The sequence below is a fragment of the Colletotrichum fioriniae genome (assembly GCF_027942845.1).
Source record: "Colletotrichum fioriniae strain IMI 355084 chromosome Unknown scaffold_10, whole genome shotgun sequence".
Classification (NCBI taxonomy): Eukaryota; Fungi; Ascomycota; class Sordariomycetes; order Glomerellales; family Glomerellaceae; genus Colletotrichum; species Colletotrichum fioriniae.
In genome coordinates, this window is record NW_027076846.1 from 820,203 (window position 1) to 846,878 (window position 26,676).

General features: G+C 52.3%; 11 protein-coding genes across 11 annotated transcripts; 7 read left to right on the forward strand and 4 right to left on the reverse strand.

The window, feature by feature from the left end:
• Nucleotides 1-77: 77 nt before the first annotated feature.
• Nucleotides 78-2,843, forward strand: N0V96_008276 (uncharacterized protein; the record flags this gene model as incomplete). The annotated part of the gene is made up of 3 exons (XM_053192759.2): nt 78-191; nt 301-628; nt 682-2,843. 3 exons carry the CDS (start codon nt 78-80, stop codon nt 2,841-2,843), a joined length of 2,604 nt encoding a protein of 867 aa, XP_053049699.1.
• Nucleotides 2,844-3,280: 437 nt separating this feature from the next.
• On the reverse strand, nt 3,281-4,263 carry N0V96_008277 (uncharacterized protein; the record flags this gene model as incomplete). The annotated part of the gene is made up of 2 exons (XM_053192758.1): nt 3,281-3,561; nt 3,750-4,263. The coding sequence occupies 2 exons, from the start codon at nt 4,261-4,263 to the stop codon at nt 3,281-3,283; spliced, it is 795 nt and encodes a 264-aa protein (XP_053049698.1).
• An 863-nt stretch (nt 4,264-5,126) lies between these two features.
• Nucleotides 5,127-5,682, reverse strand: N0V96_008278 (uncharacterized protein; the record flags this gene model as incomplete). The annotated part of the gene is made up of 2 exons (XM_053192757.1): nt 5,127-5,391; nt 5,474-5,682. The coding sequence occupies 2 exons, from the start codon at nt 5,680-5,682 to the stop codon at nt 5,127-5,129; spliced, it is 474 nt and encodes a 157-aa protein (XP_053049697.1).
• Nucleotides 5,683-6,317: 635 nt separating this feature from the next.
• Nucleotides 6,318-7,725, reverse strand: N0V96_008279 (uncharacterized protein; the record flags this gene model as incomplete). The annotated part of the gene is made up of 3 exons (XM_065758276.1): nt 6,318-6,684; nt 6,778-7,147; nt 7,224-7,725. 3 exons carry the CDS (start codon nt 7,723-7,725, stop codon nt 6,318-6,320), a joined length of 1,239 nt encoding a protein of 412 aa, XP_065613031.1.
• Nucleotides 7,726-9,054: 1,329 nt separating this feature from the next.
• N0V96_008280 (uncharacterized protein) lies at nt 9,055-10,059 on the forward strand (the record flags this gene model as incomplete). Its single annotated transcript, XM_053192755.2, has 2 exons — nt 9,055-9,309; nt 9,400-10,059. 2 exons carry the CDS (start codon nt 9,055-9,057, stop codon nt 10,057-10,059), a joined length of 915 nt encoding a protein of 304 aa, XP_053049695.2.
• Nucleotides 10,060-11,068: 1,009 nt separating this feature from the next.
• Nucleotides 11,069-12,125, forward strand: N0V96_008281 (uncharacterized protein; the record flags this gene model as incomplete). The annotated part of the gene is made up of 3 exons (XM_053192754.1): nt 11,069-11,242; nt 11,309-11,726; nt 11,779-12,125. 3 exons carry the CDS (start codon nt 11,069-11,071, stop codon nt 12,123-12,125), a joined length of 939 nt encoding a protein of 312 aa, XP_053049694.1.
• Nucleotides 12,126-12,328: 203 nt separating this feature from the next.
• N0V96_008282 (uncharacterized protein) lies at nt 12,329-13,852 on the reverse strand (the record flags this gene model as incomplete). The annotated part of the gene is made up of 1 exon (XM_065758277.1): nt 12,329-13,852. One exon carries the CDS (start codon nt 13,850-13,852, stop codon nt 12,329-12,331), a length of 1,524 nt encoding a protein of 507 aa, XP_065613032.1.
• Nucleotides 13,853-18,259: 4,407 nt separating this feature from the next.
• Nucleotides 18,260-18,839, forward strand: N0V96_008283 (uncharacterized protein; the record flags this gene model as incomplete). Its single annotated transcript, XM_053192752.1, has 3 exons — nt 18,260-18,277; nt 18,337-18,495; nt 18,567-18,839. 3 exons carry the CDS (start codon nt 18,260-18,262, stop codon nt 18,837-18,839), a joined length of 450 nt encoding a protein of 149 aa, XP_053049692.1.
• A 738-nt stretch (nt 18,840-19,577) lies between these two features.
• On the forward strand, nt 19,578-20,083 carry N0V96_008284 (uncharacterized protein; the record flags this gene model as incomplete). The annotated part of the gene is made up of 2 exons (XM_053192751.2): nt 19,578-19,598; nt 19,673-20,083. The coding sequence occupies 2 exons, from the start codon at nt 19,578-19,580 to the stop codon at nt 20,081-20,083; spliced, it is 432 nt and encodes a 143-aa protein (XP_053049691.2).
• A 2,395-nt stretch (nt 20,084-22,478) lies between these two features.
• On the forward strand, nt 22,479-23,946 carry N0V96_008285 (uncharacterized protein; the record flags this gene model as incomplete). The annotated part of the gene is made up of 2 exons (XM_065758278.1): nt 22,479-22,487; nt 22,606-23,946. The coding sequence occupies 2 exons, from the start codon at nt 22,479-22,481 to the stop codon at nt 23,944-23,946; spliced, it is 1,350 nt and encodes a 449-aa protein (XP_065613033.1).
• A 1,358-nt stretch (nt 23,947-25,304) lies between these two features.
• N0V96_008286 (uncharacterized protein) lies at nt 25,305-25,773 on the forward strand (the record flags this gene model as incomplete). The annotated part of the gene is made up of 2 exons (XM_053192749.2): nt 25,305-25,478; nt 25,552-25,773. The coding sequence occupies 2 exons, from the start codon at nt 25,305-25,307 to the stop codon at nt 25,771-25,773; spliced, it is 396 nt and encodes a 131-aa protein (XP_053049689.1).
• Nucleotides 25,774-26,676: the final 903 nt, after the last annotated feature.

The window sequence follows — 26,676 nt, forward strand, 5'->3', positions numbered from 1 at the left end:
ACCTCATCTCAATACCGTACCCCAAAACACAATTCAACAAGCAGTCTTCATTGCGCGATATCTACGATACCCCCATCATGTCAGCAAACGTCAACAAGCCGACGGACCTCAAGCAGAAGGAGGCCGACGTCAACCGCAAGCTTCAGCTCTACGGCATCCTCTCCGCTTTTCAGGCTGGCAAGGTTCCTTCGGTACGTCGATGCCGGCATGGCGGCAAGGGCCCACGCGGCCCCCGCTGGGCTGATCCTTGACCCGCAACCCTACATCATTGCATGATACTGACGTGGTCCCTCGCAACAGAATGACCAAATTGATGTTGCGCTGAATAGCTTCCTGGCCTCCAAGGCTCTTTCAAACCCTCCCGAGAAGCTTTCTCCTGAGGGCCGCGCACTGGTTGCCGATGCGCGCGAAGTTGTCATTCAAGCCAAGAACCTTCTGTTGTCCAAGAACCAGGGCAATTTGATCCAGGACTTTATCTGGCAGACTGAGCAATTCGACCCCAAAGCTGTCGACGTTCCTGGCGCCCCCGTCAACAAGGAGGTTGCTCAGCAGCATGGCGACAAGGCACTAGAGGGTCTGCGGACCCTGGGAACTCTGCTCATCACCAACGGACAGTTCCGCAAGCTTCGTAAGTCGAATAGCGGTTTCTGCGCAATTGACTGCAATCTAACAACATTTTAGTCAAGGATGCCACCGTCCTTCTCCGGGACATGGCTGGTGATGCTGCTACCAACGCCGCCCAGCGCGTTCGTCCCTCAGGCGAAGCCCTCCAGGACATCGATCGCCCCGCCGAGGACAACACTTGGCACGATGCCCCCGACTTCTCCAAGGAGAACTTCAAGAAGCAGGCTCAGGGTGTCTACAAGGGCTCTCCCGCCGATGATGCTCGGGAGGTCCTCGCCGCAGGCACTCAGGCCGCTCACCCCAACGGATCGCAGAACCCCCAGGATCTGGCTGCGACTGCCGCTCGCGATCAGCAGCAAGGTACCAACTCGGGTGTCAACGCCCAGGGTGGCATCAACGCTGCCCGCGATGTCATCCAGAAGAAGTACAACGAAAACGTCGATGGTGAGACCAAGGAGCAGGCACGTCAGCGCAAGGAGGAGTATCTTCGTCGTTCCAAGGAGTACTTCAACAAGAAGATGCCCCAGGAGCGTAAGGATCAGACTATCTGGCGCCTCAAGAAGATGGTGCTTGAGTGCCAGCAGCACCCCGATTACTCCCAAGCTATTGAGACTCTTCTCAACCTCGCGGAGGAGTACGCCAGCCACTCCCGCACTCTGGCCCAGGGTGGAACTGGTACCGTCAAGGACACCCGTGCCGGTCTTGCTCAGGCCGAGTCTGATCTCAAGACGCTTATCGAGCGCTTCGCCAACGGCACCTCGACCGAAGACCTCTTCGAGTCGATCAACCAGATCTACCGCGATGCTGACAACGATCGCGAGCTGAAGGACTGGTTCAAGGCTATGGACCGCTACGTCCGCCGCTGCCTTCTCGAGCAGGGATACATCCTGGACGAGGACTCCAACCAGGAATGGAACCACCTGTACGACCATGGTCGCTACTTGCTTCGCGAGAAGTACCGCGCTCACACCGATCGCGTCTTTGACGAGATTAAGTTCTTGATCGACCAGTTTGACCAGGACCCTCTCAACAAACGCTTCGGCTTGGCCGTTCAGAAGCTCTTCACCGATCTCGGCAATGACGAGAATGGCAAGCCCACCTTCAAGCCTCACTTGCTCAAGGATCTGTCGGAGGTTATCATCCCCGGTATCTTTGAGAACGTCGCCTACATCCCGGTCCCGCGTATCGAGTACAGCGACCCTCAGTTCGATGCTGTCATTGAGAATCTTGTCCTGGAGTCCGACAACTTCATGCCTAACGTTCTCGAGATTAACAGCGAGAACTATTTCCTTTGGGGACGCAAGAAGATCGCCAACAAGCACAAGCAATCCTTTGAGGTGAAGGTTGCTGGTGTCCAGCTTGATCTTCGCGACGTCAGCTACCACGTCAAGCGCAAGCAGGGGTTCCCCTCCATCACCGACACTGGTGTTGCCGACATTCTTCTCGCTGGCGATGGTTTCTCTTTCAAGATGAAGCTCTCCTCTGCCGATAAGAGTGACAGACAAAACTTCTTCAAGGTTGACAAGGTTGACGTTGACATCAAGCACATGAGCATCAAGCTGAAGCAGTCTAAGCACAAGCTTCTGTTTGGTCTCTTCAAGCCCATCATGCTCAAGGTCCTCCGCCCTGCTCTTCAGAAGGCTGTCGAGAAGGCAATCAAGGACCAGGCCACTCAGCTCGACAGCATCATGTACCAGGTCAAGCAGGAGGCTGATCGCGCCCTCGATGAGGCTCGCTCCAACCCGGAGAACACTCCCAACATTTACAACCGCTATGCCACCGCTATGCAGAAGCGCGCTCTCCAGGCCAAGCAGAAGGCGGACGAGGTTACTGCGGACAAGAAGGTCAACTACGCCATCACCAAGGAGGATTCCATCTTCCCCAACATTCACCTCCCTGGAGGTATCAGCTCCAAGGCCACTGAGTATAAGGAGTTGGCTCGCAAGGGTGAGCGCTGGGAGAGCCCGGTCTTCGCCATTGGCAAGGCAAACAAGTCTACCGACATTCCCGATGCTCCTCGTATCGAGCGCAAGAAGCATGGTCTGCCCACCCAGCAGGGCCACTATGCTCCTCACGCTCCCGGCCAAGTCAACGGCGGTGACTTGAACACTGTCCCTACTTCCGGCTACCCTACCTCCAGTTATGACGCCCACCCCAACGGCGGTCTTAACGGCACCGTCAACACTCTTTCTACCCCTGCCCACGTCAGTGGGTACTGAGTGTAGACTTTAATTCTTTTCTTTTGTGACAGACGTGGATCAAATGATGAGTTGACGGCAAACGAAAAGGCTTATACCCGGATGGAGAATGCAGTTTTGGTCACCCGACGGTGGAAGGTCAATGATGTGGTTCCTTAGTAATAATTCTTCAGCACAATCCCATTGGCTTCGACAGTACTCTACGACGGATTTGCTCATTTGCTACTTGTAACATGATGTGCTATTTACATTGTGAAAATTGTGGAAATACCTACTCATGATATTTGAAGGCGACAGATCTTAGTCAAGGCCGCCTCGCTTAAAGCGATGTCCAACCCATGTCAGTCGGCACCAGCGCGCCGTTGATGGTGTTCATCCCACCAGAACACAAGCTCACCACTGTCTTTGATACCTGATCCAGCGGTGACCATCCCAAATTCCAACCACCCTTTGCAGGGTCACCTTGGCAGGTGTTGAAAGTTGACACCACTAATGGGGGTGGGGGTTTCGTCAGCAGTTCGTACGCATGGTAGAGTGGAGTGCTCGCTAGGAGATGGTGTCTTACCCATGGCGAGGCCTTCGGGATGAAACTCTTTGATGTGTTCCTCGTCCCTGGCCATGTTTGTCATCATCGGGCCGGGCATGATGGCCAGGCACCGGATGCCCTTTGGGCCGTAAAAAGCTGCTGTGCTTCGCGTGAGGCCGACGGTGCCGTGTTTGGAGGCTGTGTAGGCGACGCCTTTGTGGTGTTTTTGGTGGTTAGCTGGACGTTCTATTTCACACAAGGTTCTTCTTTCATGATTCGTTCTCTTTAGGAGATGGATTCTTCACCCCTTCCTTTTGGGCACATCACGAGCGATTGAAGTGAAATAATATGAGATGAGATGAGGTGAGACTTGGAGTGAGATTCGGAAAGATGGAACTCACCTGCCCTCGCACCGTGAACGCCTGCGGCACTAATCACATTCAAAATCACGCCTCTCTGTCCGTCGACAGGCTCCTGCTTGAGAAACTGCTGGATGGCGTGCTGCGAGGTGACGAAGCTGCCCGTCATGTTGACGAGGATCTGGCGGTCCCACATGGCCATGGGGCACTCGCCCGTCGGGTGCATGAGGTCCGAGATACCGGCGTTGTTGACGAGGACGTCGAGCCGTCGTTTACCTTTGTCTGCTGCACCATCTCCTCCGTCGCCATCGATCCAGGAAGAGATGGCGGCAGAGACGGAGACCGGGTCGGTGATGTCTGCTCTCACGGGGTGCAGACGAGCACGCTGATCTGGGACGTCGTCGAATTTGGAGGGGAGAGAGGCGAGGGAGGCGTCGGATATGTCGAGGGCGAGGACTGTTGCGTTTGCGGCGAGGAAGTGCCGGGTTAGGGCGAGGCCTAGGCCTGAGGCTGCGCCTGTGATGAGGACTGTTTTTGAGGTGTAGTCTGTGGACATGTTTTCTGATGAATGGGAGTTGGCGATGTGGGTTATTTCGAGAGATCTTTCACAGATTCGGGGTTCAAGAAGAACAGACTTAGGAAGAGCAAAGATGTCTATAAGTAGTTTCTATTGACATTATATACACGAGCTGTTGATTGAGGTAGGTTCTCGGTTTGGTGGACTTTCGATAAGTGGCATGATGAGAGAGTGAATGCCTCTGGGCATGAAGTATCGACATCCCGCCTGCATCCCAAAGAGAATCCGATACCGAGAACGACGGGAGCGTACGACGACATAGGAAGCCAAGTCGACTGACTGTGTGTCTGCTACTTATTGTATGCCAATGCTATATCAAGGGGAACATATGCACAACCTGCAGGAATGCAACCACTCTTTCGACGAGGGGATGTTGGCTGGCGGGATGTTGATAGTCCCCGAATCCAACCTCCGCATCGCGCGCATCGCATTGCTCGGATTCAAATATGCTGACAGGCTGGATATCTCCGATGCGTAGGTTGGAGTACTCCGTACAGACTTAAGAGACAGGGTTTGGTAGTCTGGGAAATTATCAGACGTACAGAGAGGAGCGGGACGGAGCAATCGGAATAACTTCGTAGCAATTCTTCCCCGCATTATCCATGCACACACGGATTCCGGGGAGCACGGGAGAGCTACACGCGGAATTATGATGGTTGATTGGGTGCGTATACACGTATCCGATGTAACCTTGGTGCACAAGGGAAACCTCCGCGATGGGGGAACTGTCAAAGTTCTTGGGAAGCAATCTTTAACGTTACTTCAACTGTAAGCCTATTTTACGTACAACAACAGGTATCATTCTACCCTCACAACGATCAATTGATCCTACTAAGCGAGCCTTAATTGCTCGCCTGCAGCTGATTCGGATCTGTCTGCTTGCTCTTTATCCCCGCCAACCCCGTCTGCCGATTCGCATCCCGTCCGGTTGTGTTCTCCAAATTCCGCTCGCTCGAAGGTTTGGGACCCAGGCCAGGCGTGATGGACGGTCCACCGCCGCGGGTGACGGCGTCCGCGACGCCTGCTGCGCGGTCTGGGGCGCCGGTCAGGAAGGCGAAAGTGCCGCCTAGTGCTGCGGCGACGCCGAGGACGAGGTAGAGTGCGCTCCTATTGAAAACCAATTGCGTCAATAATCTGGAGACCCAAGGAATGCCTTAAGAGCAAACGAGAGAAGGGAGAAAGGCTTTACCTGTTACTTATCTCATCTGGCTTGGTTCCGACTTTGGGGTTTGCTTGAGACGGTGTTGGGCGGGACGGCGCTGAACCGCTCGGGTTGATGGGGTTTGGTGCCGGGGGCTCCTTGACGGCGTAGCCCCGGCGGGAGGCGAGTTGTGCGGAGGTGCGGAAGGTGGGGTTTCGGAGGGCCGATTGAAGGCGGAGAGCTCTTGATGATGACATGATTGGTCGTGTTTGAGAGTAATTGGATATGTATTGAGTTTTACGGAACGGGGATGTGAATGAAATGTTGAGACTTGAAGATAGTTGAACTTCGCGATAATTGTTCAGATAGTATGTCAGATCCTTGGTCATGCCTCCCTTGAACGACAATGTGGATTTGCGGTGTTATATGACCGTGGCGCGACATGGCGTTTTCAAGGTGCTCGGTTATGACGAGCGATGATGTCGAGGATGCACCTTTCCGGGGCCCCTTTGTAAGGAGGTAGGTGCGTTCATCTCACTGCCAGCATCAGACGGTCTCAAGCCTTGTGTGATTTCTATGGCCCAGGGACAGATGCCCTTTGCATTCCAACGCAGGAACTCGTCCAATGATGCATTAGGCTAGGTCGATGATTCATCAATGTTGATGATGTACCTTGCGGGTGGGGATATCAAAAACATTAGCCCCCCCTGACAATATCTGCAGTAGCCTAAGACCCTGAGCTGTTGCGGAACCAGCCGTGTGCTCTCAACTTCCTTTGCCCTCTTTGATCGATTTACCGAGTAGTCACATTAGGTACTTCGTGGACAGTGGGCAGGCAGTTAGTGAGGTATGTAGTCCATACCCAAACTCACCGAACCCATCTAGGGCCCGCCTACCGATTCCTTAACGCCGCATGGATCCCGTTATAAGTCCAATTCAACCTCATCCGATCCAGCTGCGCCTGCGCCGACATATCCGTCACGTGCCTCGAGTTCTGCTGCACCTGCGACGCGCGCGGCCTGCGCACCGAGTCCCACGTCCGCAGCGCCGACGCGATGCTCTCCGGGTTGTCGGCGCTGACCCCATCGTGGAGGAGCAGTCGCAGACCTTCGGCGTCCTCGATGGCCTGCGTCGCGCCCTGGCCTTGGAACGGCGTCATCGGGTGCGCTGCGTCGCCGACGAGGACGGCGCGGCCGCGGGTGTAGGTTGGGAGCGGGTCTGCGTCTTTGACTTTGTAGAGGTGGATGCTTTGGGCGTTTCTTAATGTAGGCTAGGGTGTGAGCGACTCTCTTCTTTTTATGTGTTTGATGGTTACGAGGGAGTGAAGTGGGAGGTGGAGGGGCAAGACTCACTTCATGATCTCCAGCATCCACGGCGCAAAGTCGAAAAAGTGATCCAGCATCTCTTCCGCGCTCCCCTCGGCATCCCAGGACGTGATGCTCTCCACCGAGAGCATGGCGTCGGGGATCCTGGCCACCACATTGAGCAGAGTTCTGTCTCGGCAGGGGTAAAAGATGATGTTGCGGTGCGTCTCGTCGTCGGCCGTCATCAAGTTGAGGAAGCCGCTGTCGGCGGGGTCGATCGCGGCCGGGTACCCTCCCAGGATATCCCGCGCCCCCTCGAGCGGGAACGTGAAGCGGTAGAGTGAGGCACCCGGTGATACCATGTGAGACGGCCCGCCGACGACAGCCTGTCGGACGAGAGAGTGGATTCCGTCTGCGCCTGAGATGTTTCGTCAAACCCTGGATCTTTGTGTACAAGTCCCGATGTGTACATGTATATGTGTGTGTAGTCTTACCAACAATCACATCAGCCGTAACATCCTCCCCATTCTTCAACTTTACCTTCCCCTCCTCAACATCAACACCAACAACCTGAGACCCATCCACAACCGTAGCGGGCGATCCTGAAATTCCCAGCTTGGCCGCGTCCCCCGTTGCGAGCCGCAACAGCTCGTCCCGCAGGTCGCCGCGGTGCATTAGCAGCCACTCGCCTCCAAACGGCTCCGACACGCCCGTTATTTCCCGTAACAGATTCCCCTGCTTATCGTACGTCCTCGAGCCGGCGCACACGGTGGCTTTAACGTTCTCGGGGCTGAATTGAAAGGCCTTTTTCAGCATTTTTGTGCCGTTGGGACCTAGGCCGATGCCGGCACCACGCTCGGGGGTGGACGCGGAGGATGCTGTCGGTTCGTCGCGGTCGTAGACTGTTACGTCGTGTTTTTGGCGGAGGACGGCGGCGGCGGAGAGACCTGCTATGCCGCCGCCTATAACAACCACCCGCAGCTTGTTGGTCGTCATTCTCTCTTCTTGCTTTCTTCTCCTTTTTCTCACTGTCTCCCAGGGTCACATCCCGCCCTAGGTGCGACGTTGAGAGATGAGCATGTGAGATTCCATTGCTACAGCTGGAAAGGGTTGTTCAGTCACAGCGGTAACGATTTCCTAATCCAGCCGGGTCAAGCAGGAAACCTCTTTCTTGAGCATACTTTGGCAGAGTTTTCCTTGCTGAGACATCAAACGAAATTCTATTCATAGTCACGCTCTTGTTTATTTGGCTGATGTTTGCCGAGAGGGATGACAAAGGTTATGGAGGGATTGTGGTGCTCGAACCTGCAAAGAAAACTCAAATGCGACCTGAGTTTGGCTCGAGGAGCGAATGACAATCAGCCCGATGAAGCTCTTGTTGTTCCATGCGTGCGAGGTCCCTGTCGTGTTTCTGGTCGTCGGAAGGGAGGGACCCTCGGATCCGGGCATTTCAGAGTTGGTGATGTCAGTTTATGGTCTGAAGGATGCTAGTAGTATGCTGTATCAGGGATCATATTCCGCCCGATCGGGAGCCGGCGCGGGCGAAACGTGTGCTGTCTGTGGGAGTTCGACCTTCGGCTCTTCATCTCTGGGTCACTGTAAATCGACCGCTGACCTTCATAATATACGTTCTGGTATTCGAGATGTATTCTGAAATTCTGCGTACCTCAAAAAAGAGCGAAGTGCCTGGGTTGAAAGAGACATAAAGGACCTCTGAGTCCAGCACTATTGCCCATGTTCGTTTTCTTTGTCACGTGTTCTTAGACAATCTCGATGTCAGCAAACAAGAAAGAGATATTGCCGTCTTGCCTAAAGGAACGTGAAGAAAGAGGTCAAATGCTTAGACATCAGGGTTCTCGAAGAAACGGCCAGAGCAGTAAGCCGGACACCTTTACCCCCCGCTTCGGGCCGTCTTAGAAGACCCGCATTCGCGCTCCGACTCGGCCTTCGTCGGAGGGCGAGGCCCACAACACACCACGCCAGCCAAGGGGGAGGTCTCGGCCCCGGTTCTGAGCGTATCGGAGGAATACACGCCGCACGATTGGTCATCTTTCCCAAGTGGCTTTCCAACACCGCATACCGCATGCTCGCAAGCGTCACCACCTCGATCCTCCCTAGCTAGATCGGTATCCTCTTGGCCGCGGACTTTTCTATCGGGCGCGTCAGTATGATTGTGAAACTCCGCTGCATCGTGGAGAATGAATCTATTTGACATGAGTTGATATCCCGAATTTCGGAGAGTGGTTTTGGTGTGTACCACACACTTACGTCTGTATCAAAACTTCATCATCCAAACTATCACCTTAGTCAGACACAGCATCGACAATGACACGGGCAATTCTTGTTTGCGGCGCGACTGGAAAGCAGGGCGGTGCAGTCATCAACCACCTCGTCGAACAGAATGCCGACTTTGAGATTCTCGCCGTCACCCGCGATGCAACTTCCGGGTCCGCCCAACGTCTCTTGAAAAAGTCATCCAAGATTCGCCTCATTCAGGGTAACTTGGCGGACCCTACTGCGCTTTTCAAGACCGCGCAAGAAGTCGCCTCATCTCCCATCTGGGGCGTCTTCAGTGTTCAGGTAACTGCAAAACTCCCACCCCTTCACAACAGCTGGATTTTTCTTTTCCCATTCTGCGACAATAATGCCCGATATTAATGTGCATTGCAGGTGCCAATGGGCTTCGGCCAGGGCGGCGGCGGCGAACTAGGCCAAGGCAAAGCCCTCGTCGACGCATCCCTCAAAGCAGGCGTCAAATTCTTCGTCTACACCTCCGTCGAGCGTCACGGCGCAGACAACGCCACAAACGTGCCCCATTTCGCCCACAAGCACGAGATCGAGCAGCACCTCTTCAACAAGTCCAAGGGCACCGACATGGAGTGGGCCGTCCTCCGGCCCGTGGCTTTCATGGACAACCTCACGGACAACTTCTTTGGCAAAGTGTTTACCACGTCGTGGCGGATGGCGCTCAAGGGGAAGCCGCTGCAGCTCATTGCCGTCAGCGATATTGGCTACTTTGGCGCCGAGGCGTTTCTTCATCCGGAGGCGTACAAGGGCCGTGGAGTCGCGCTTGCTGGGGATGATTTGACGATTGAGCAGTTTGCTGCGGTGTTCAAGAGGAATACGGGCAAGGAGCTGCCTGGGACGTATAGGGTCTTGTGTTGGTTTATCATGGCGATGGTGAAGGACTTTGGATACATGTTTAAGTGGTTTCATGATGTTGGTTATGATGTTGATATTGCGGCGCTGAGAAAGGAGTATCCTGGGCTGAAGGATTTTGAGACTTGGCTGAAGACGGAGAGCGAGTACGTAGGTAGTATTCGATCATGAGGAGTGTGTGTTCTGGGCGGAAGTAGGCAAGAGCTATTGTATCCTTAGTACGGCTTGTATTGTAATGATTGAAGAGAAGGCTTTAACATAGAAATTGAATAACGAAGCATGCTACAAGCTTGTCACTCTAAGATAATGGCATTGGCTCTCTGAGCAGACCTCACTATACTCTTGTATTTACATAAGATCATCTCTAAAAGATGATAAGTCTTGTAATGCTTCAAACACAAAAACCCACGTTCTTTGCACATTATCAAAGGTTTAAACTGGGTAGAAAATTGCAGAGAATGAGACATGGGTCCTGTTCAACTTCTGGAATCCCGCCTAAGGAGTTAGTTATACTAAGGTTAGTGGCACGTGAACCAGGCTTGTAAGAAAGAAACAGGACCTAGTAATCGGTGCATCTGTCTAGCGCACTTGGTCAAGAGTTCAAGGAAGTGGAATCAAAGAGAAGACTTGCAATTAGAGTCAGGGTATCGTTAGTCAAGCTTTAACACAGGGCCTCTCCACATCCACGTGGCACCGGTCTCCGACGAAGCCCGACTCGCACTCAATGCAGCCTTGGCAAGAGCAACTTGGTCTCTCCCCGAAAATGTACGTGTACCTCAAACTCTACGCCATGCTTGCTTGCTTATAACATCAAAAATGAATGTGACGAGTCTCTGACCGACAACTGAGAGTCCGGTCTTTGGTGGAATAGTGTTTGTAAGTCGGGAATCCCGCCATCGGAAGGCCCACATCGTGGGCCGATGCTTAGAGCCAAGACGCAACCGCTTGATTCATGGCATGCTCGTGCAGACTCGTCGGAGGCAAGAGAAGTGTACTTAGTAACATGAAAAAGATAGTACGTACTGCAAACGACTGCAAATCGGACTGGACTTATAAAGTCGAGCGATGCTCGTGTGCATTTCTAGCTTCCCCCTCACATCCCACAGACTGAAAACATCATCTTCCTCAACACAGACCAGCCCCCCAGACCCAACTCGAAAACACCTCTTGAGTCTTCAAAATGTCCAAACTTCTCACCATCTTCGGAGCCACTGGCAACCAGGGCGGCTCCGTCGTGAGGGCAGCCCTCGCCGATGCCGTTCTGTCAAAGGAGTACAAGATTCGCGGCATCACTCGCGACGTCTCCAAGCCCGCAGCGCAAACTTTAGCCAGCAAAGGCGTCGAAGTCGTTTCTGTACGGTCATCCCCCAAACCCAATCACTCTTGATATTGACTAAGAGAGTGCTAACATGAAGAATAGGCCGACATGAACTCAAAGACTTCTCTCGCAGAAGCAATCAAGGGCTCCCACACCGTCTTCTTCGTCACCACGCCCAACTTCACGGGCGGCGCCAGCGAAGAGCAGACCCACGGCAAGAACGTGGCCGACGTCGCGGCCGAGACCGGCGTCAAGCACCTCATCTACTCGTCCCTGCTGCACGTCACGGAGACCACAAACGGCCGCCTCAAGCACGTCGTCCACTTTGACGACAAGGCCGAGGTCGAGCGCTACATCCGCGCCAAGGGCATCCCCAGCTCCTTTGTCCTGCCAGGGTACTTTATGAACAACTTTTCTGTTCTGCAGATGATTCGCAAGGGCGAGGACGGGGTCTACAATCTCGCGTACCCCGTCAGCGACAAGGCCAAGTTCCCTCTCATCGACACCGAGTCCGATATTGGTGAGTAGTTCCTAGGAGTGCCTGGTCTGATGCTAATGCCGGAATTTTGCAGGCAAGTACGTCGTCGCGGCAATTCGCAATGAGAGCACCGTCCTCGGGAAGCAGATCCTGGCAGCCGAGGACTACTACACGCCCACGCGGATCATTGCCGAGTTTGAGCAAGTCACTGGCAAGGCGGCCCGTTTCGTGCCCGTCGACGCTGCGACGTACAAGAGTTTCTTTGCTGGCCCGATGGCTGCCATGGCTGACGAGATGCTCGAGAACCATCTCTTCATTGATGAGCCGGGTTACTATGCTGGTAAGGACTTGAAGGAGAGTCGGGAGCTTTTGGCTGGCGTTGGGCTGAAGGCGACTACTTGGAAGGAGTTTTTGGAGGCGAACAAGGCTGCTTTCCCGTGATCTGAGTTGAGAAACACCTGGTCTGACGGACAGGATGCTGAAAAATATGTAGAAACGAATTTGAGGCAGTGTCCCAGCGTGATGTAGACTTTGCCATATACATACAGCCTTGCTGAGATGATTCCTTAGTGGATGACTTGCCCACATGGTTCGTGTCTCAAATCCAGTCCTTGTACATTGATTCTGAATAGGTATGCGATGGTTTATGGCTCTATTTCAAGCACCAGAAGAGGCCATGAGAGCGCCTCTTGCCAGTAATTACCCAAATGCCTAGCAACGGCGCGGATGATGAAGACGCCAGCATCGGCAAAGGGCCAAAAAGTGCGACAGCGGTGCAGCAAAACGCCGTAATGGGCGAGAATGATGAGGGCCTCGGGACGATGCTTTCGCAGCATATCGACGAAGCCGACTGGTACCTTTACGGAGAACGTCGAGGCGGCCTGGGCATAGTCTCCCTCGTCAAGGACGCGGCAAATATCAAAGCACCACTGCAGAAGACCAATCACTTCGTGACACGCTCTCGCGCTCGACTCACTGAGGTCGGAGTCATTTAAGAGGCGTTTCAGAGACCCGCATTCGTCGCCCGTCGTGCTCATCTTTTTCGCGGCCTCGAGGACGATGTTGAGGACGGGCTGGAGCTCGGTGTTTTGGAGGAAATTCCGGGCCGGCGGGGTGACGGAGTTGACACCGCGGTTAAGGTTGAAGCACTCGACGAGGCGGTCGATGAAGGACTTGAAGTCGGATCGATAGTGAGCGAGGGTGTCGGCGAGGACATGCCTCCCCAGAAGGGCGGAGAAGAGGAAGCGAGGGACGCCGGTGGCTTTGTCATCTCTGGCCACGGTTTCCGTGAGGCGGGTAAAGGATGCGAGAGCGCGGTTTTGGAGCTCCGTGGCGAGGTCTCGGAGCTGGGCGGCCGAGTCGGGATAGAGCTGGACCATGTGGAAGGCTGTAAAGGCGAGAACTTCGTCGAGGAGGTAGGGTGAGTCGACGGCGCGGCGAACGGCAATGTCGACGGCGCTCCGGGCTGGGCCGGTGAAGTGAGGAACTGAGGCTGCATGGTGTAGCAGGATCATGTGTTGCGGTGTGTAGATGGCCTCAGATGGTGCGTTTGGTGTGCCGAATATTGATGAGGCGAAGTCTAGAGATGGAGGAGCCTGGGTGTTGCTCAGCTGCACCGGCGAAGCTGGAGACAGATTCTGGTCACTCTGGTGAGAATTGATGTCGAGATTGACCGCGGCTGGCACGTCTGCAGGCCGCGATGGCAGACCATGAGACAGATGGTTTGGCGCATGAGTGACTTCGGAGTAGTTGCTTTGTTGATGAAGAGCTGGTTGTGAGGGCAGCTGTGCGCGCTCAATCATGGCAATCGCGTCGTTGTTTGCAATGCCGCGGCTGCTTTCTCTCGAGCCTGGTGATGGTGATGGGCCATTCCCTTCTCGTGTGCCCTGTGCCCTCTCGCCTTGCGATTGAGATTGTTGCGCCTGTCTGCGCTTCTGCTTGCTTACTTTTGGTGGTGGGAAGAAACACGCACGTTCTGCAACCTCGCAGTTCGCGCACGAGGGCTGGCGCTCGTCGCAGCGAATGTGACGACGCTTGCACTCTGCGCATCCATTGCGAGACTTCTTGTGAGAGCGGCGAGTCTCTTGAGCCCTGCCGATGTCTGTGACTGTGCTTCCGGTGTCGCTCGAGTCGTTGTGACGCGCCGAGGCGCGAGTTTCTCGAACCATGCTGTCGTCGCGCGGGCGATTCTCGTCAATCACTTTTCTCCGTGGAACGTGCGGGAATCTTAATCCCAGTCAGTGCTCCCTTCTCTGCTGTCGGCATTCGCGATTCTTGATTGTGCGTCTTCTTCGAATCTTGGTGCATTCTTTGATGACAGGCTCTCCATGGATTCAAGTAGATGAGCCGAAAGTATTTCTTCAGTACGACCATCAATGAAAAATTCCTTGATCGTCCCGCGTACGCAAGCATCACAGCACAGCCCCGCCTAATTGACCGCATAGCCACATCCTCGGATTCCCCCCATCAATAACAGCCATGCTACGCTAGTCTTCCGCAAAAAATTGTGCTAAAAGCTTAGTAATACCACCCGACGAGTGAGAGAAGTGATAAAGTAAATGATTTGCGACCAAATGGCATCAAACGTTAGTTTCATTCGAGTGCCTTACTGCATAGATTCAATCCCTGAGTAAACAGATCGTGGCAAATAGCCAGTGTTATGGAAGAGATGATAGAGTGAGGGATTCAAAAGCTCACCTGTATCCCACCCCCCTGCACAATCTTGTCATACCTATTGTCGTGATGGCTTCAATCATTCAAAGGCTCACCATCCATCACGTGACCTTGTTCCCATAATCCCCGTGACCCACATTCGCTCTCGCATCTTATTCCTGCGCAAGGTCTATTGGAGAAGCCTTGTCTGTTGGTAGTATGCATCAGCGATGTGGGTTTAAGTATGTCTACCCTGTGAGGGGGCGCACATCACATCCAGTAGACATGGGCACGTTTTCGGACCGACTTCGAGAACCCGAGTTGCCATTCACTGGGCAGATCACACTGGAATTCTCCCAGCCATGACTTTATGAGAGATCCTCTTACCGTCCTGACCCGGTTGACGTTTTTCTCTCTCTCTCTCTGACCCTCTCTGAAGCTGCATGAACCACCTCATGGGATTGTAAGAGATACAATCGGGCCCATACAATTTGATTATTAAAAGAAGTATGAAACAGTAACTATCGGTAATAGCGTATATTCTCTGTGAATAATTGCCAACCTTTCCTGAATATCACTTACAGCTTGCATGATCACACCGATCCTACCTACTTTTGCAAGTACACTCCTAGATGAGTATACCGTATAGGGTCCCAACTTGAACACTACCTTATCCTTTATAAAGAGACTGGGGGCTCTTTTTTTAGTAAGATAGTCCTGCTAAGTAGTGTGTCAGCACACTTGAGATTTACACAAGGAACATGAGACCGGACTTGATGCCCTTGACATAAACTAACCTTACTTGCTAACCGACCCACCAGCTCTAGCCCGGTGAGTGGGACAGAGTTGAGTCCTTGCCTTCGAAGTTCATGAATACTCCGTAAAGTATCCCGCACGATAAACTTTGACTACTACCCAAATAGGCAATAGTCCCCTCGGCGCTACTTAGTTACAAGCGATGAACAACACTCCCAATTCTTGGTCAGAGCCTCGTCATCCTTCGGCAATCCATATAGAGGGAGTCTGTATTTGATTTTGGGTACAACGTTCGAGACAGCACACTGCAGATTAGCTTCTCGCAATGCCACCTACAATCTGCAGTAGACCAATTCATGGCCAGTTGACCTGACGTACACCGAAAGGGGGGCCCCCGGGGGGGGGGGGCAGCCCATGGCATGAGAACTGGTCTGGAAGCAATCTTCTGAGCTAAACAGAAGTATGGCATCGCCTTGTTGGGGATGAAGATGTCTTGTCAGTTTTCATGTGGTATCTTCAGTCTCCAAGGAGACGTATTGTTCTGCTCTTCACCTCATACTCGCGCGAAAAGAGAGACGTCGCTTAGTAGCATTGTAATGAGCTCCCTCCATTCTTGCTACAGGCCCGGTGCTCCGGAGGGGCTGAGATCACAGCGATTCTCGGGCGAGTGCAGCCCCTATCACCGCCAGTGACGAGGCTTCTTAGCACATGCTAGTGTCTTGGCTCAACTCTTCAATGGTATGGCAGACTTCCAACAGCACTGCAAGTCCTTCAAGTCTTCAGGTGGTGGTGTTTCTTTCACGTCGGATTATGTCACGTCCGGAACGGAACTCGCGCGCTCTCACAGAAGCCAATGCCACGTGCGGCATCTTCACCCAGCCTGTAACGGTTGATCTCTGCCGCATCACAGCTCAAGTCCTTGGCTCGAACCGTTCCGGATTCTGGTTCGAGGTATGGCTTCCAGATGACTGGTCCGGGAGATTTCTTGCGACAGGCAACGGCGGATTGGGCGGCTGTATCCAGTACTCCGACGTCAGATACGGTGCCTCTCCCGGATTCGCCATCATCTCGACCAACAATGGGCATCAGGGGTACACCGGGGCCCCTTTTCTCCATAATCTCGACGTCATCCAGGACTTTGCATAGACAGAATGGTGTTGCCGTCGGCAAGGATATCACGCAAGAGTTTTACGGAGGGTCCCATGATAGGAGCTACTACCTTGGATGCTCCACTGGCGGACGCCAAGGGTTGAAGGTAGTCTAGTCTTTCCCTGACCTGTTTGACGGTGTCGTTGTCGGAGCGCCCGCTATTGCGAGGAACAACCTAACGTCGTGGGCTATTCAGTTTTACCCTTTTGTTGGGACACCTGAGTCTGTGACGTTTATTCTTCTGGACTTGTGGCCTATCATTGATCAGTACATTCTGGATCATGATGATCACCTTGATGGTGTTGCAGATGGTATCATGGAGTTGCCTAACGTCTGCAATTATAACCCCGACGACCTCTTGTGCACTGAAGCCCAAAGCACTAGCTGTCTTACAAGTACACAACTTCAGACGCCCAAGAGTATCTACTTACTCCTGCTGGATGCAGCTGGAGGCCTGGTGTACCCCAAGATGCAGCTCGGATCCGAGTTCACCGAAACTGGGATACCATGACCCTCCGTCCCAAAAACTATACCGTTGCTTCGGGCCTCGACCACTTCAACATCGACACATAAAATGGTGATCTATCAGCTTTCAAGAAGCGCGGTGGCAAGCTTCTTCACTGGCATGGTTTAACCGATGGTGTTCTGTCGAGTGAAAATTCCCCTCGCTATTACGAATACGTCTCGCAGACTATGGGCATGGACTCGGAGGCTCTTGACGAATTCCACCGATTTTTCCGTCTCTCTGGCATGTCCCATTGTGGCAGGGATAATGGGGCGACCTTTATCGGCCACCAGTCAGCAAGTACTGCCAGTCTGGCCCTGAAGGAAAATGTGCTGATGGCGATGGTTCGAAAGGTTGAGAGCGAGGTGGCCACCGACACCATCGTGAGCACCAGTCACAACTACGGCACCAAGGACAATGGTGTTGATTTCAAACGCAGACACTGCAGATGGCCTTACCACAATGTGCACCAAGGCGTTGGCGACTACAAAGATTCTAATACTTGGAGGTGTACGCTTTAATCGCCTATCTATCTAATAAGCTCAGACGAACCAGCCCAGCTGGTGCGGAATTTCAGTCAAAAGACCTCCTCAGACAATTGTACCCTACGTTTCTCTTCTCACAATCTGACTGATCCTTTTCTGCTGTGCTGTGAAAGACCAGTGTTGAGGTGAATACTCGATGGCTTGCCGCCTGCGGCACTTAAGAATGAAAGCTTCCTTCCCTGTCTACAAGGCAGCTTAAATAAGACAGAAGTTGTTCCGTCATCCAGTCCTAGTGTACTTTCCTCTTCTATTTTCGTCCCAGCTTGGTGAATAGCCACCATAACCTTTCCTTTGTTGTCCCATACACTAGACGATCTACCTCGGATGATATAATCCCAACAAAGCGTTTAAATGCTATAAAGGAATGTGCTCGAAGTAATTAAGTGCCGCAGAGGAATATGCTCAAATCAATTGTCAGTCCTTTTTATTAGAACAAACGAGCATACTATCTAATTTTCGAAATCATAGGAGAATTCACTCTGTTAACACTGGCTGGAGGCTGGCCCTCTAGGCTCGGAAATTTCAATCTTTTGGACTCATTTCTTGCCGTCGACATCCCCTCATTTGGACGGAACAACACCAAATCTTCCTCCAGAAAGGGCAAAGGAGTCGACCGATCATTTCCTGGCTCGTCAGCCACTTCCAGAAAGTCGCCTACGACTCTCGCAGATACGATGGCTCGTGAACTACGACTCTTACAAACTCTCAACAAATAGCTCGAACGGGATGGATGGAATCTCCGGGTGCGCTCGTTACTCGAGGCTCCCGGATGACATGCCTCCCCTTGCTCCATCGGCGGAAGGCAGAGCCATCACCAGAGCCCACAGTGCCTGTGGGATAATTTCTTCAGCTGACAAGGCAGAGAAGTTTCTTTTCTGCCTAGTTCTTCTTCGCCCTAGAAGCATCTCTTCAACCTCCAGATCTTTTCAATCAAAACAACATCGACAGCAACATACCAAACCACAACCATGGCTACATCCCACAGCGTAAGACCCATTTCCATCAGAGACCTTAGAATTCTGCTAATCAATCGTTCACTCGCTAGGGGACCGTCGAAGACGACGTCTTGGAAGACAGATCCGAGAAAGTCGGCGTCTCCGAGGAGACCGAGAAGCCACTGCTCGCGTACAAGCCAGAAGAGGAGATGTTCTTGTGGAAGAACCAGAGCCCTATAGTTCTCTGGCAACTGCAGCTCTTCCTCGAAGTAAGATATTTCCGCATTTGAAGACCCCCGAATGACCTTGATCGTCATGCTAATCGTCTTGTTGTTTCTAGGCTCTCGTCGCAGCCCATGACGAGGCCGAAGACTGTATGATCGACCTCGAGATCGATACCTACCTCACCAAGAGATGGCGCCGCCGCAAGCGTGTCAAGTACACGAGGGGACTAGCGGTCTACAAGGCCCAACGCAAGGCAGTACTCAAGATCGAGATTGGAGTCATCCGCGACGGTAATATGGAGGAGGCACTCCAGGCCGCTTTCGATCGTGTCCAAATTGCTCTCATCGAGAATATGGCGCGAGTCAATGTGTTGTTGAGCATGCTCTGAGCGAGCCGTTTTGGCCTCGTGTTTGGGATGTTGGCGGATCGGAGTTTGGATGAGACGCTCGGCCGGAAGAGCCCAGTAACGAATCGACGATGGAAGGAATGGGCACTAAGTTTTAGCACGCGTGGCTCGAGATGAACCCGCGAGGATAAATGCGATGAAATACCAACAGAACCACGGAAAGATGCTATATGTGACACTGCTATGGGACAAGGCTTGTAATTAAGCAGTTGGTTTGGCGGGAGGCAACCTGGGTCAACCTGGTGACAGCTGAGTCAGATCCCTGACTGAATCGCCTTCCTTCATTCATGCTCAGGCCTGAGAAGCTCTTCAGCCCTACCGCGGTTATGCTTTTGAACTATACTTCTTTCTTTCTGCAGATTTGACGTGTCGCTGAACTGACAGAATCTGGCAAGCGAAAGGAACATGGGTAGGTGATATGGTTCCAACATAAGAAAAAGCGTCAAAGAGCACTTTCCTTGCTGAGCGCTTCGGATTTCCACAGCTGGTACTACCTGGTCGTTGATCTCACTCTCCCTGTCTGTTGTCAAAGTCGCTTACCTTATCTACCTACAGGTCCTCATCTTCCTACCTTCAACATCTCCAAGGCTCCCTTTATCTCACAAGAATCCAACTTCAACCGATCAGACGCATTGGACTCTCCGTCTCCCGCTTCGTGCTTCGCGACCCAAGCAAGCCCACGCACTCATGTCGTACGAATAGTCGAATTCCAGACATTCGATGATGGCCGACTCAGTCAATGTACGTCTCCTCCCAATCGGCCCAGGGCAAGTTCGTTGACGAAAAGACGAGCAAACCCGCTGACGCATGATCAGGACAACGGTAACCCGCCAACGAGTACCCCCACATCTGGCAGCATAAGCGCACAAGACATAGCGGCCGTGACAAAACTCGTATCACACGTCCTCGAACATTTGGACACCCGGGAGATTCAAGAACACCCCAAGACTGCGGAAGACTACCAGATGCTCTTGAAGAAGAAGGAAGAACTCATGAGCTTGTATAACAGAGTCTTGCAGGTGCTTCGCTTCACTCGACTTAGGCGCGTAGGGGAATCGCAAGCTCCAACAATCGAAACAGTCGATGAGCTTGGGACGGGTTATTCAACATTGCTCAAGGGCGTTGAGTCTGTTCTTGCACGAGTCATTGTGTGGATTGAGGAGTACGAACACGACAACGGGATCAACACTGGTGTTTCGGGGGGTCAAGCTGCGCCTACGGCCTGATCGGAATCCTTTGCGTCTGTCGAGAACACCCAGGTACCTAGAGTGTAGGATTCGCGCATCGCAAATTTCAGCGGCTATGTTCATGTTAGCATCGAGGGGGGAAAAACATGGCGACAGGGTGAGCACATGCAAAGGCCGCCAAGCTGTTCCCATCAGAATGAGTGTAATAAAGGAGTTCAAATTGGTCCTCACTGTTGGTTTTCGATTAAGTGTTTCGTCCCTTTCGGATGCTAATCAAGACCAGGCTCTTTGGACGGTTGGACCTCCCCCCCTACATAAGTTCAGCCCCCATGTTCTTGGCAACAACCTAAGTCAGAGACGCCCCGACCGCGCTCTTAAGCTTCTCCTTCCCGCTGACTCAGTTCCTTCAGTTCAAATGGTTCAAGTACCCGGACCGGTAAGTAAGTTAGTGGGCCCGGCTAGGGCATTCTGTTTTCTATAGGGGGCGACCTGCCAGGATGACTACTCAGGCCAAGTCGCTTCTTTAGTTGCGTTCTCGTTCTCGCTAATTATGAGACGTCAAAAGAGCGCTTTCACTCGGAGCATGAATAAAGCCCTAAACTTTAAGTTCACGTCAGCAAAACTACGCGCGCGCGCGGATGACTCTAAAAACCATTGCCTCGAAGCGCTGGAGTTTTTCTCGGCGGCCACAACGGTCCAGGTTCTTGAATATCGGAATTGGGAATCCTGAAGCAAGGACGGGACTCACGGGAGGCTAATAACGGCTTAAACCACTGTCGATGTGACACTCAATGTCCAGGTGGCCCCCTACCAACACCCCTGTCCGTCAAATTTCTCGCTGTTATGAGGAGGACCTTTGCAGAAATTCTTTCGCATTATGGCTATGATTCTGGTATTATAGGCTCTTGGAAAAAGCTTGCTCGAAGAAGAAAAAAAGGATCGTAACTGAGGAGTAAGACGATTCCAATCTTGGGGATCTCATTAACGGCAGGAATCGTGCTAAAAAATGGCGACCACCTCCATCTGCAGGATGAGACCTCTGACAGCCACGGAGGGTGTCAAATGATACGCAAAACTCATGAGAGTGATCGTGGACGGAGTAGGCGTAAAAGAGAATTACCCTCCATACAGACACTGTTTCTACTTCATGTTCCAGTGACGAACATACGTCGCATCGGGATTCGGGACTCACGTGGCCACGCAAAGTGACAAGACTCCGAGGACCCCGAAAAAGGATGACTGCGGAAATTGTATGCCGAAAAAAGGGAAGCAAGGTCCCGCCAAATACAGATGAACACTTTAATAACAGCTCCAAAGCAGATGCTGCGGGTGATGCCGTGCATGAGCTGAAATGGAGTAGCGACATCTCACTTCCGTGTAGCGATTGCGAATCACTTCGACAACCGCAAACCACCAAAGCTCAACGAGGGGCCAGAATATTAATTCCCAAAAGACAGGCAGTCGTTCAAAACTATCTACTATATGAGGTGAGGAACAGAAGACAGGAAGCGATGGAAAGCAAGAAGGGCGACTCAGAGCGAAACAAGACTCGACACCAGGGAGAAGCGGAACGGGTCAGATTCTCAAAAGCATGACGATGGGTGCTCCGATTCAGATACGAATGAGATACACCACTGTCGGCAACACACTGGGGAGAAAGAGACGTTGGCCGAGGGCTCAAGGTGGTGAGGAATGGGGAAAGCTTCACAACCTCCCGGAACCTGGAAGGGCCTATGAGGATATTCGAATGATCCGTCATTAGTCTCTTATATCCATTTCTGATCAAGCTTTGACCTGAAGAACTGAGCATATTGGTTGTGAGGTTTATATAGGCAACGCGGCGTATAGGGAGGGGTTTCATACAGACTGAAGTAGTGCTGTTGAGAACTCGATTGGAAGCCGCCCCTTCCTTTGAAGCTTGCATGGCAGTGACGATTTGCTTCCCTGCACCAATAAGGTAGCTAGACAGGCGCAGATACCTCAGGTAGCTTGTCTCGGGTATCTGATGGTGTTTGGGCTGTTCTTCGTCCCAGGCCAAGGTGAAGATAGAAGTGAAGGTGAGTCTGGATTTGGCAGCAGGCACCTTCCTCAACCTTCTGACCCAGCTCCTGCCTTCTCTCAATTGCACCTTCCCTCTCAAGCACCTTTGAGACGGCTTCCCGACGCGCTGTCAAAACAATCTCGCGTTCTCCCTGTCGCATCCTCTATTCATCATTAACCACACATTGCCTCACTCTTGCCCCCTCAAACACACTCTTCCGCACGCACTTCGCAAAACAGTTCATATTACCTTGAGATATTCACATTCGCGCATCCCTCAAAACACCAATTTCAACGAAACTCACAAGCACAACGCGTACCAACTGTAAGAATTTCTTTACATACCAATCTTGACTTATTTTGCTGATCATTGCAAGCGTACCGTTTCGCCAAGATGCATCTCGTACCTGAGACTGCCAACCTCATTGAGGTGAGTGCTCATACTGCTTTATTCAACCGTGATGGATCCGTGTTGAGGTTGATGAGCGCCGATGGTTGAAATACTGACCATTTATTTGCAGGTGCTCACGATGGAGAGAGAGGCCTTGATTGTTCGTGTCTACGAGACCAGCAAGAAGATTGCTGCGGCTGAAGAAGCCTTTGAGAACGAGAAGAACCAGCGCCTCAAGGAAGATGCAGAGGCCAAGAATCGCATCATTCAGCCCTTGAACCGTGAGCCGATTGAGCTTATGGGAACCGAGCACCACGTTCACCGCCCTTCCGCTTCTGCCCGCACCGGCAACGCTACGTCGACTGAATATACCAATACTATCGAGGGAACCAACAGCATCAGCCCTATCAATGACAACGTCAATGATTGCTGCTGGGGACGTATTCCTAGAGCGTCCGAGGACGCTGGAGGTGGCTTACAGAGCATCAAGTCCGAGCGTTCAGTCCTGTCGGACACATCTAGTCGTGGGGACACCTCTGTCAATCGCAACTCCCCCTTGTCCTATCGTTCCGTCAGCCCGCCAAAGGACACGCCTGTCTTTGACCAGGTCCTCACCAGCGACAACGTCGCTGCTTTCAAGGCTCAAGTCATGCATGAACTCAAGGACGAGCTCAAGAAAGAGCTTCAGACCAGAGTCGACGGAGACTTCAAGCGCTCAATTGAGAAGCGCCTCATCCAGGAGCTCGCGCAGGAGCTCACTGGCGACATCAATGGCCGCATCTACTACGAGCTCAGAGAGGAGCCCAAGCATATCCTCAAGCGCGACATCACGTTCAAGCTCAAGCAGGACGTCAAGCTCAAGCAGGACGTCAAGCACGAGATGAGACTTGAGATGGGTAGCCAGCTCAAGTACGACATCATGGAGGACGTGAAGGGCGATGCCATTGCCGAGCTCAAAGAGATCCAGAACGGAATCAACAATGACCTAAAGAATGAGATCAAAGAGGACGTCTTCACCAGACTCAAGGTGGCTCTCATGCAGGATGCCCTGGATCAGCTCAAGGATACCATGAAGGGAGAGATCAAGCACGATGTGTTAAAGATCGTTCACGAAGCCCAGAAGGCCATCAGCACCACTCTTGCGACCAAGGCCGAAGAGCACATGCTTCCTGCTATTCGAGGTGCTGTCCCCATCATCCAAGAGTGCGTTGTTGGAAACGTTCAGGATGCCCTCGACTTCTACTTGAAAGACCAGCTCTCCAAGAACATTGACGACGCCATCAAGAAGAAGACTAGGGATGACTCTCGGTGGATGCTTGCCCAGATTGAGGCGTTGGTTCGCGTCACCGTTGCTGCTGAGGTTGCCATGATCAAGTCCGCCATGGAGGCTGATATCCACAAGGATGTCAAGTCCGAGATGGAAGAGGGGTTTGGACTTAACATGGAGGGTCTCGCCCATGATGTTGTTTAGGAGGAGCTTGAAGTCTACGAGGAGCGTATCCAGCCGAACACAACTTGCGTCTACCATTAGTGAGATGTCTTTAGTTTACGGTCGGTCGTACACTATTAGCAACGTCTGCATGTGCTTTCAAGACTAAAGTTTCTTGTCGTTTGGGATTGAAAGGGTGAAGGATTGGGCTACCTGGTGGACCGCCAGCTTCAGCATTGGGATCCAAGGATAGGGTATTCAGAGGAAACAAGTTCGCTCTTCCAGTCAGCCTAGTATTTCCGACTGTGTAGGACAATCCAGATTCGACGAGAAAATGCCACCGGATTGAATGTCCAACCAATCTCCCTTGATTGATAAAATCCCTCACTGGGTGCGATTTGATGAGGCTCGGTCCAGATTCAATCGAAGTGCACCTGAAGTTTGTCCTGCTTGTCTACAAAGAGTCGACGGCGCACCCGAGGTGGCGCCTCAATCTCTATGGAGGAATAAGCAAAGTTGCCATCGCCCGAGGCAAAACCAAAGGCAATGCTCTTTGGGTATAATCTTTTTAGAAAGGCGCGTCGTCAAAGTACTTTTAAGCCGCACTCAACGCCCAAAAACGCCGTAGGTCTAGTTATGTCACTGGACGAATGTGGTTGGCAGAGAAGGCTGGTGGGGGTGCAGTGCAGCAAGCTCGCAGGCCAATGGGACCGCCGAAAGACACCTCCAGCGGGCCGGTCCGGGGTTCAGCCCAGATTGGCCCAAGTGTACTTAATGGGTAGGAGGGACACGTCCTGAACCAAAGGTAGTCTAACATATACCCCAAGCAAGAACAGTCGAGTGGACTCATCTGGGTAGCCAAAGTTTCAACCCAAATAGAGAGTATACCTTACCTGATAGCTTGGTATCCGGCGTAGTCCGCTTGTCTTGGTAACAACTGTGAGATGAGTCGGATTTGTGACTCGCGTAAAGACTCACTGGCTTGTCATAGCCTGTACGGATAGTTCTACTAGTTAAATCTTGTGAAGAAAAAGCTTCGTGACAGATTTTTGGAATCTTGGAGCTTGATGATCGCTCTTAGTCGCCTCCATCTCAGTTGGAAGACTCAAATGTTGCGGTTGGTGCCTAATACGCACGACACGTCGCGCGGCGTGGGCGCGTGGCCGTTTGCACAGAATCTGCCTCCACCCGCAACTTTCCCAGCCTAACACTTCGGTTGACCCTTTCTACCCTTTGCGCCCCCATCAAGGTGAGATCCTGGCAAACGGCACCCTTCATCTTTCCCTTCAGCGCATATCAACCTTCATCTTCATTACTCTTCATACAGGGAGTAGCATCGACCAAACACACAAGTCCGAGTTTCACTCCACATCGATCGTCTGAATCCCTCATCAATCAGGATGACCAAAAAGAAGAACGCACCCAGAAAGAAGCAGAAAAAGGGGACGAAGGCCAAACAGGTCCGTCGAGAGGCCACTGAGCAGCTGGACGACGGCAATCAGGACCAGCCCAAGAAGCAAGTGGCTATAGACGAGAATGGCAGGAAGATGACGGTTATCATGGGAAGGGAAGCGGTATGGTTGGCCTCTCAGCTACCTACGTATCTAATAGTGTGGAAGTTACGGAAGTTAACTAGCATCATCGCAGGAGATGGACAAGGTCTGGGACCGCATGCAGATGACCTTTGCCATTCAATCTCTGTCCAGCACGATCTCCGAAAGGCTCGAGGGCGCCCGCGCAGCCGTCAACACCCAGCCGACGGCAAAAAATACGAGGCGGGAAACCTTCCAGAAGGTGAAGGAGGAAGTTAAACGACTCCTTTGTCGCATGAGAGATGCCATCAACGCCAACAATAGGCAGGCTGCTTAGCAAGGAGTTCAGATCTCGGACCTGGTTCGAGCAGGTGACCTCCACGATATCCCCCAAGAATTATCGCTGACAAAAGCTAGGTTTCTGTCGACTTGTCACTGATGGAAGGCTTGAATATCAAAGAGGTCGTGACAGGATTCGAGTTGGACCTGCTCAAAGTGTCGATGAGTTTGAATTGGTGCATCAGCGGTCTTCCTCAAGCCACTCAGCTAGTGGACCCTGACGGCCTTGACTCTGTTTCCGTGGAGAATGACAGAATGCGCCTTAGAGGTGGTTGAGAGCTTCACAGATGGTGTCCATCCTGATGTGGAACATCGCGTCGAGGCTTGACTGTTTTGTCTGCAGCAAAGAGGTATTTGAGGGGATGTGAGGGAACAGGTACAAAGGCTACTTTGTGTAATTACATATCCATGTCTATGTGCCCAACCACTCTTCCGACTTAGTGCTGGTTGTTCTGAATGAAGTCTCAAAATGGCCGTTCAACTGACACTGGGGCATCAGCAATGCCCTTCCTTCCCTCTTTCCTATCTTTGAGATGTGATGGTTTCCGTTCCAGCGTCCGATGCTAATCCTTTCTTTCCTTTGCTGAACCAGAGTAGACTATGTTCCATTGTTGCTTGCCACTTCTCATTCGAGCTTACAGTATAGTTATGACCCAGCCGCTTTCTCATTATAGCCTCTTTGCCTTTCGTCTACTCCATACTAACATAGAGTTGTCGTCGGAAGCTTGGCAGGGGCCTATCTAAGGTGTACTCGATGATTTATGTGCACTGGCTAGTGTGAGATAGCCTCTGATTGAAGCCAAGAATCAGCGTTATTGGCTTCGAGAATGGCGCCACGTGACGAGTCTATAATGGTGAAGATGCTTTGTTTGACGCCATTTCCGCTCTCACGGGGCAATGG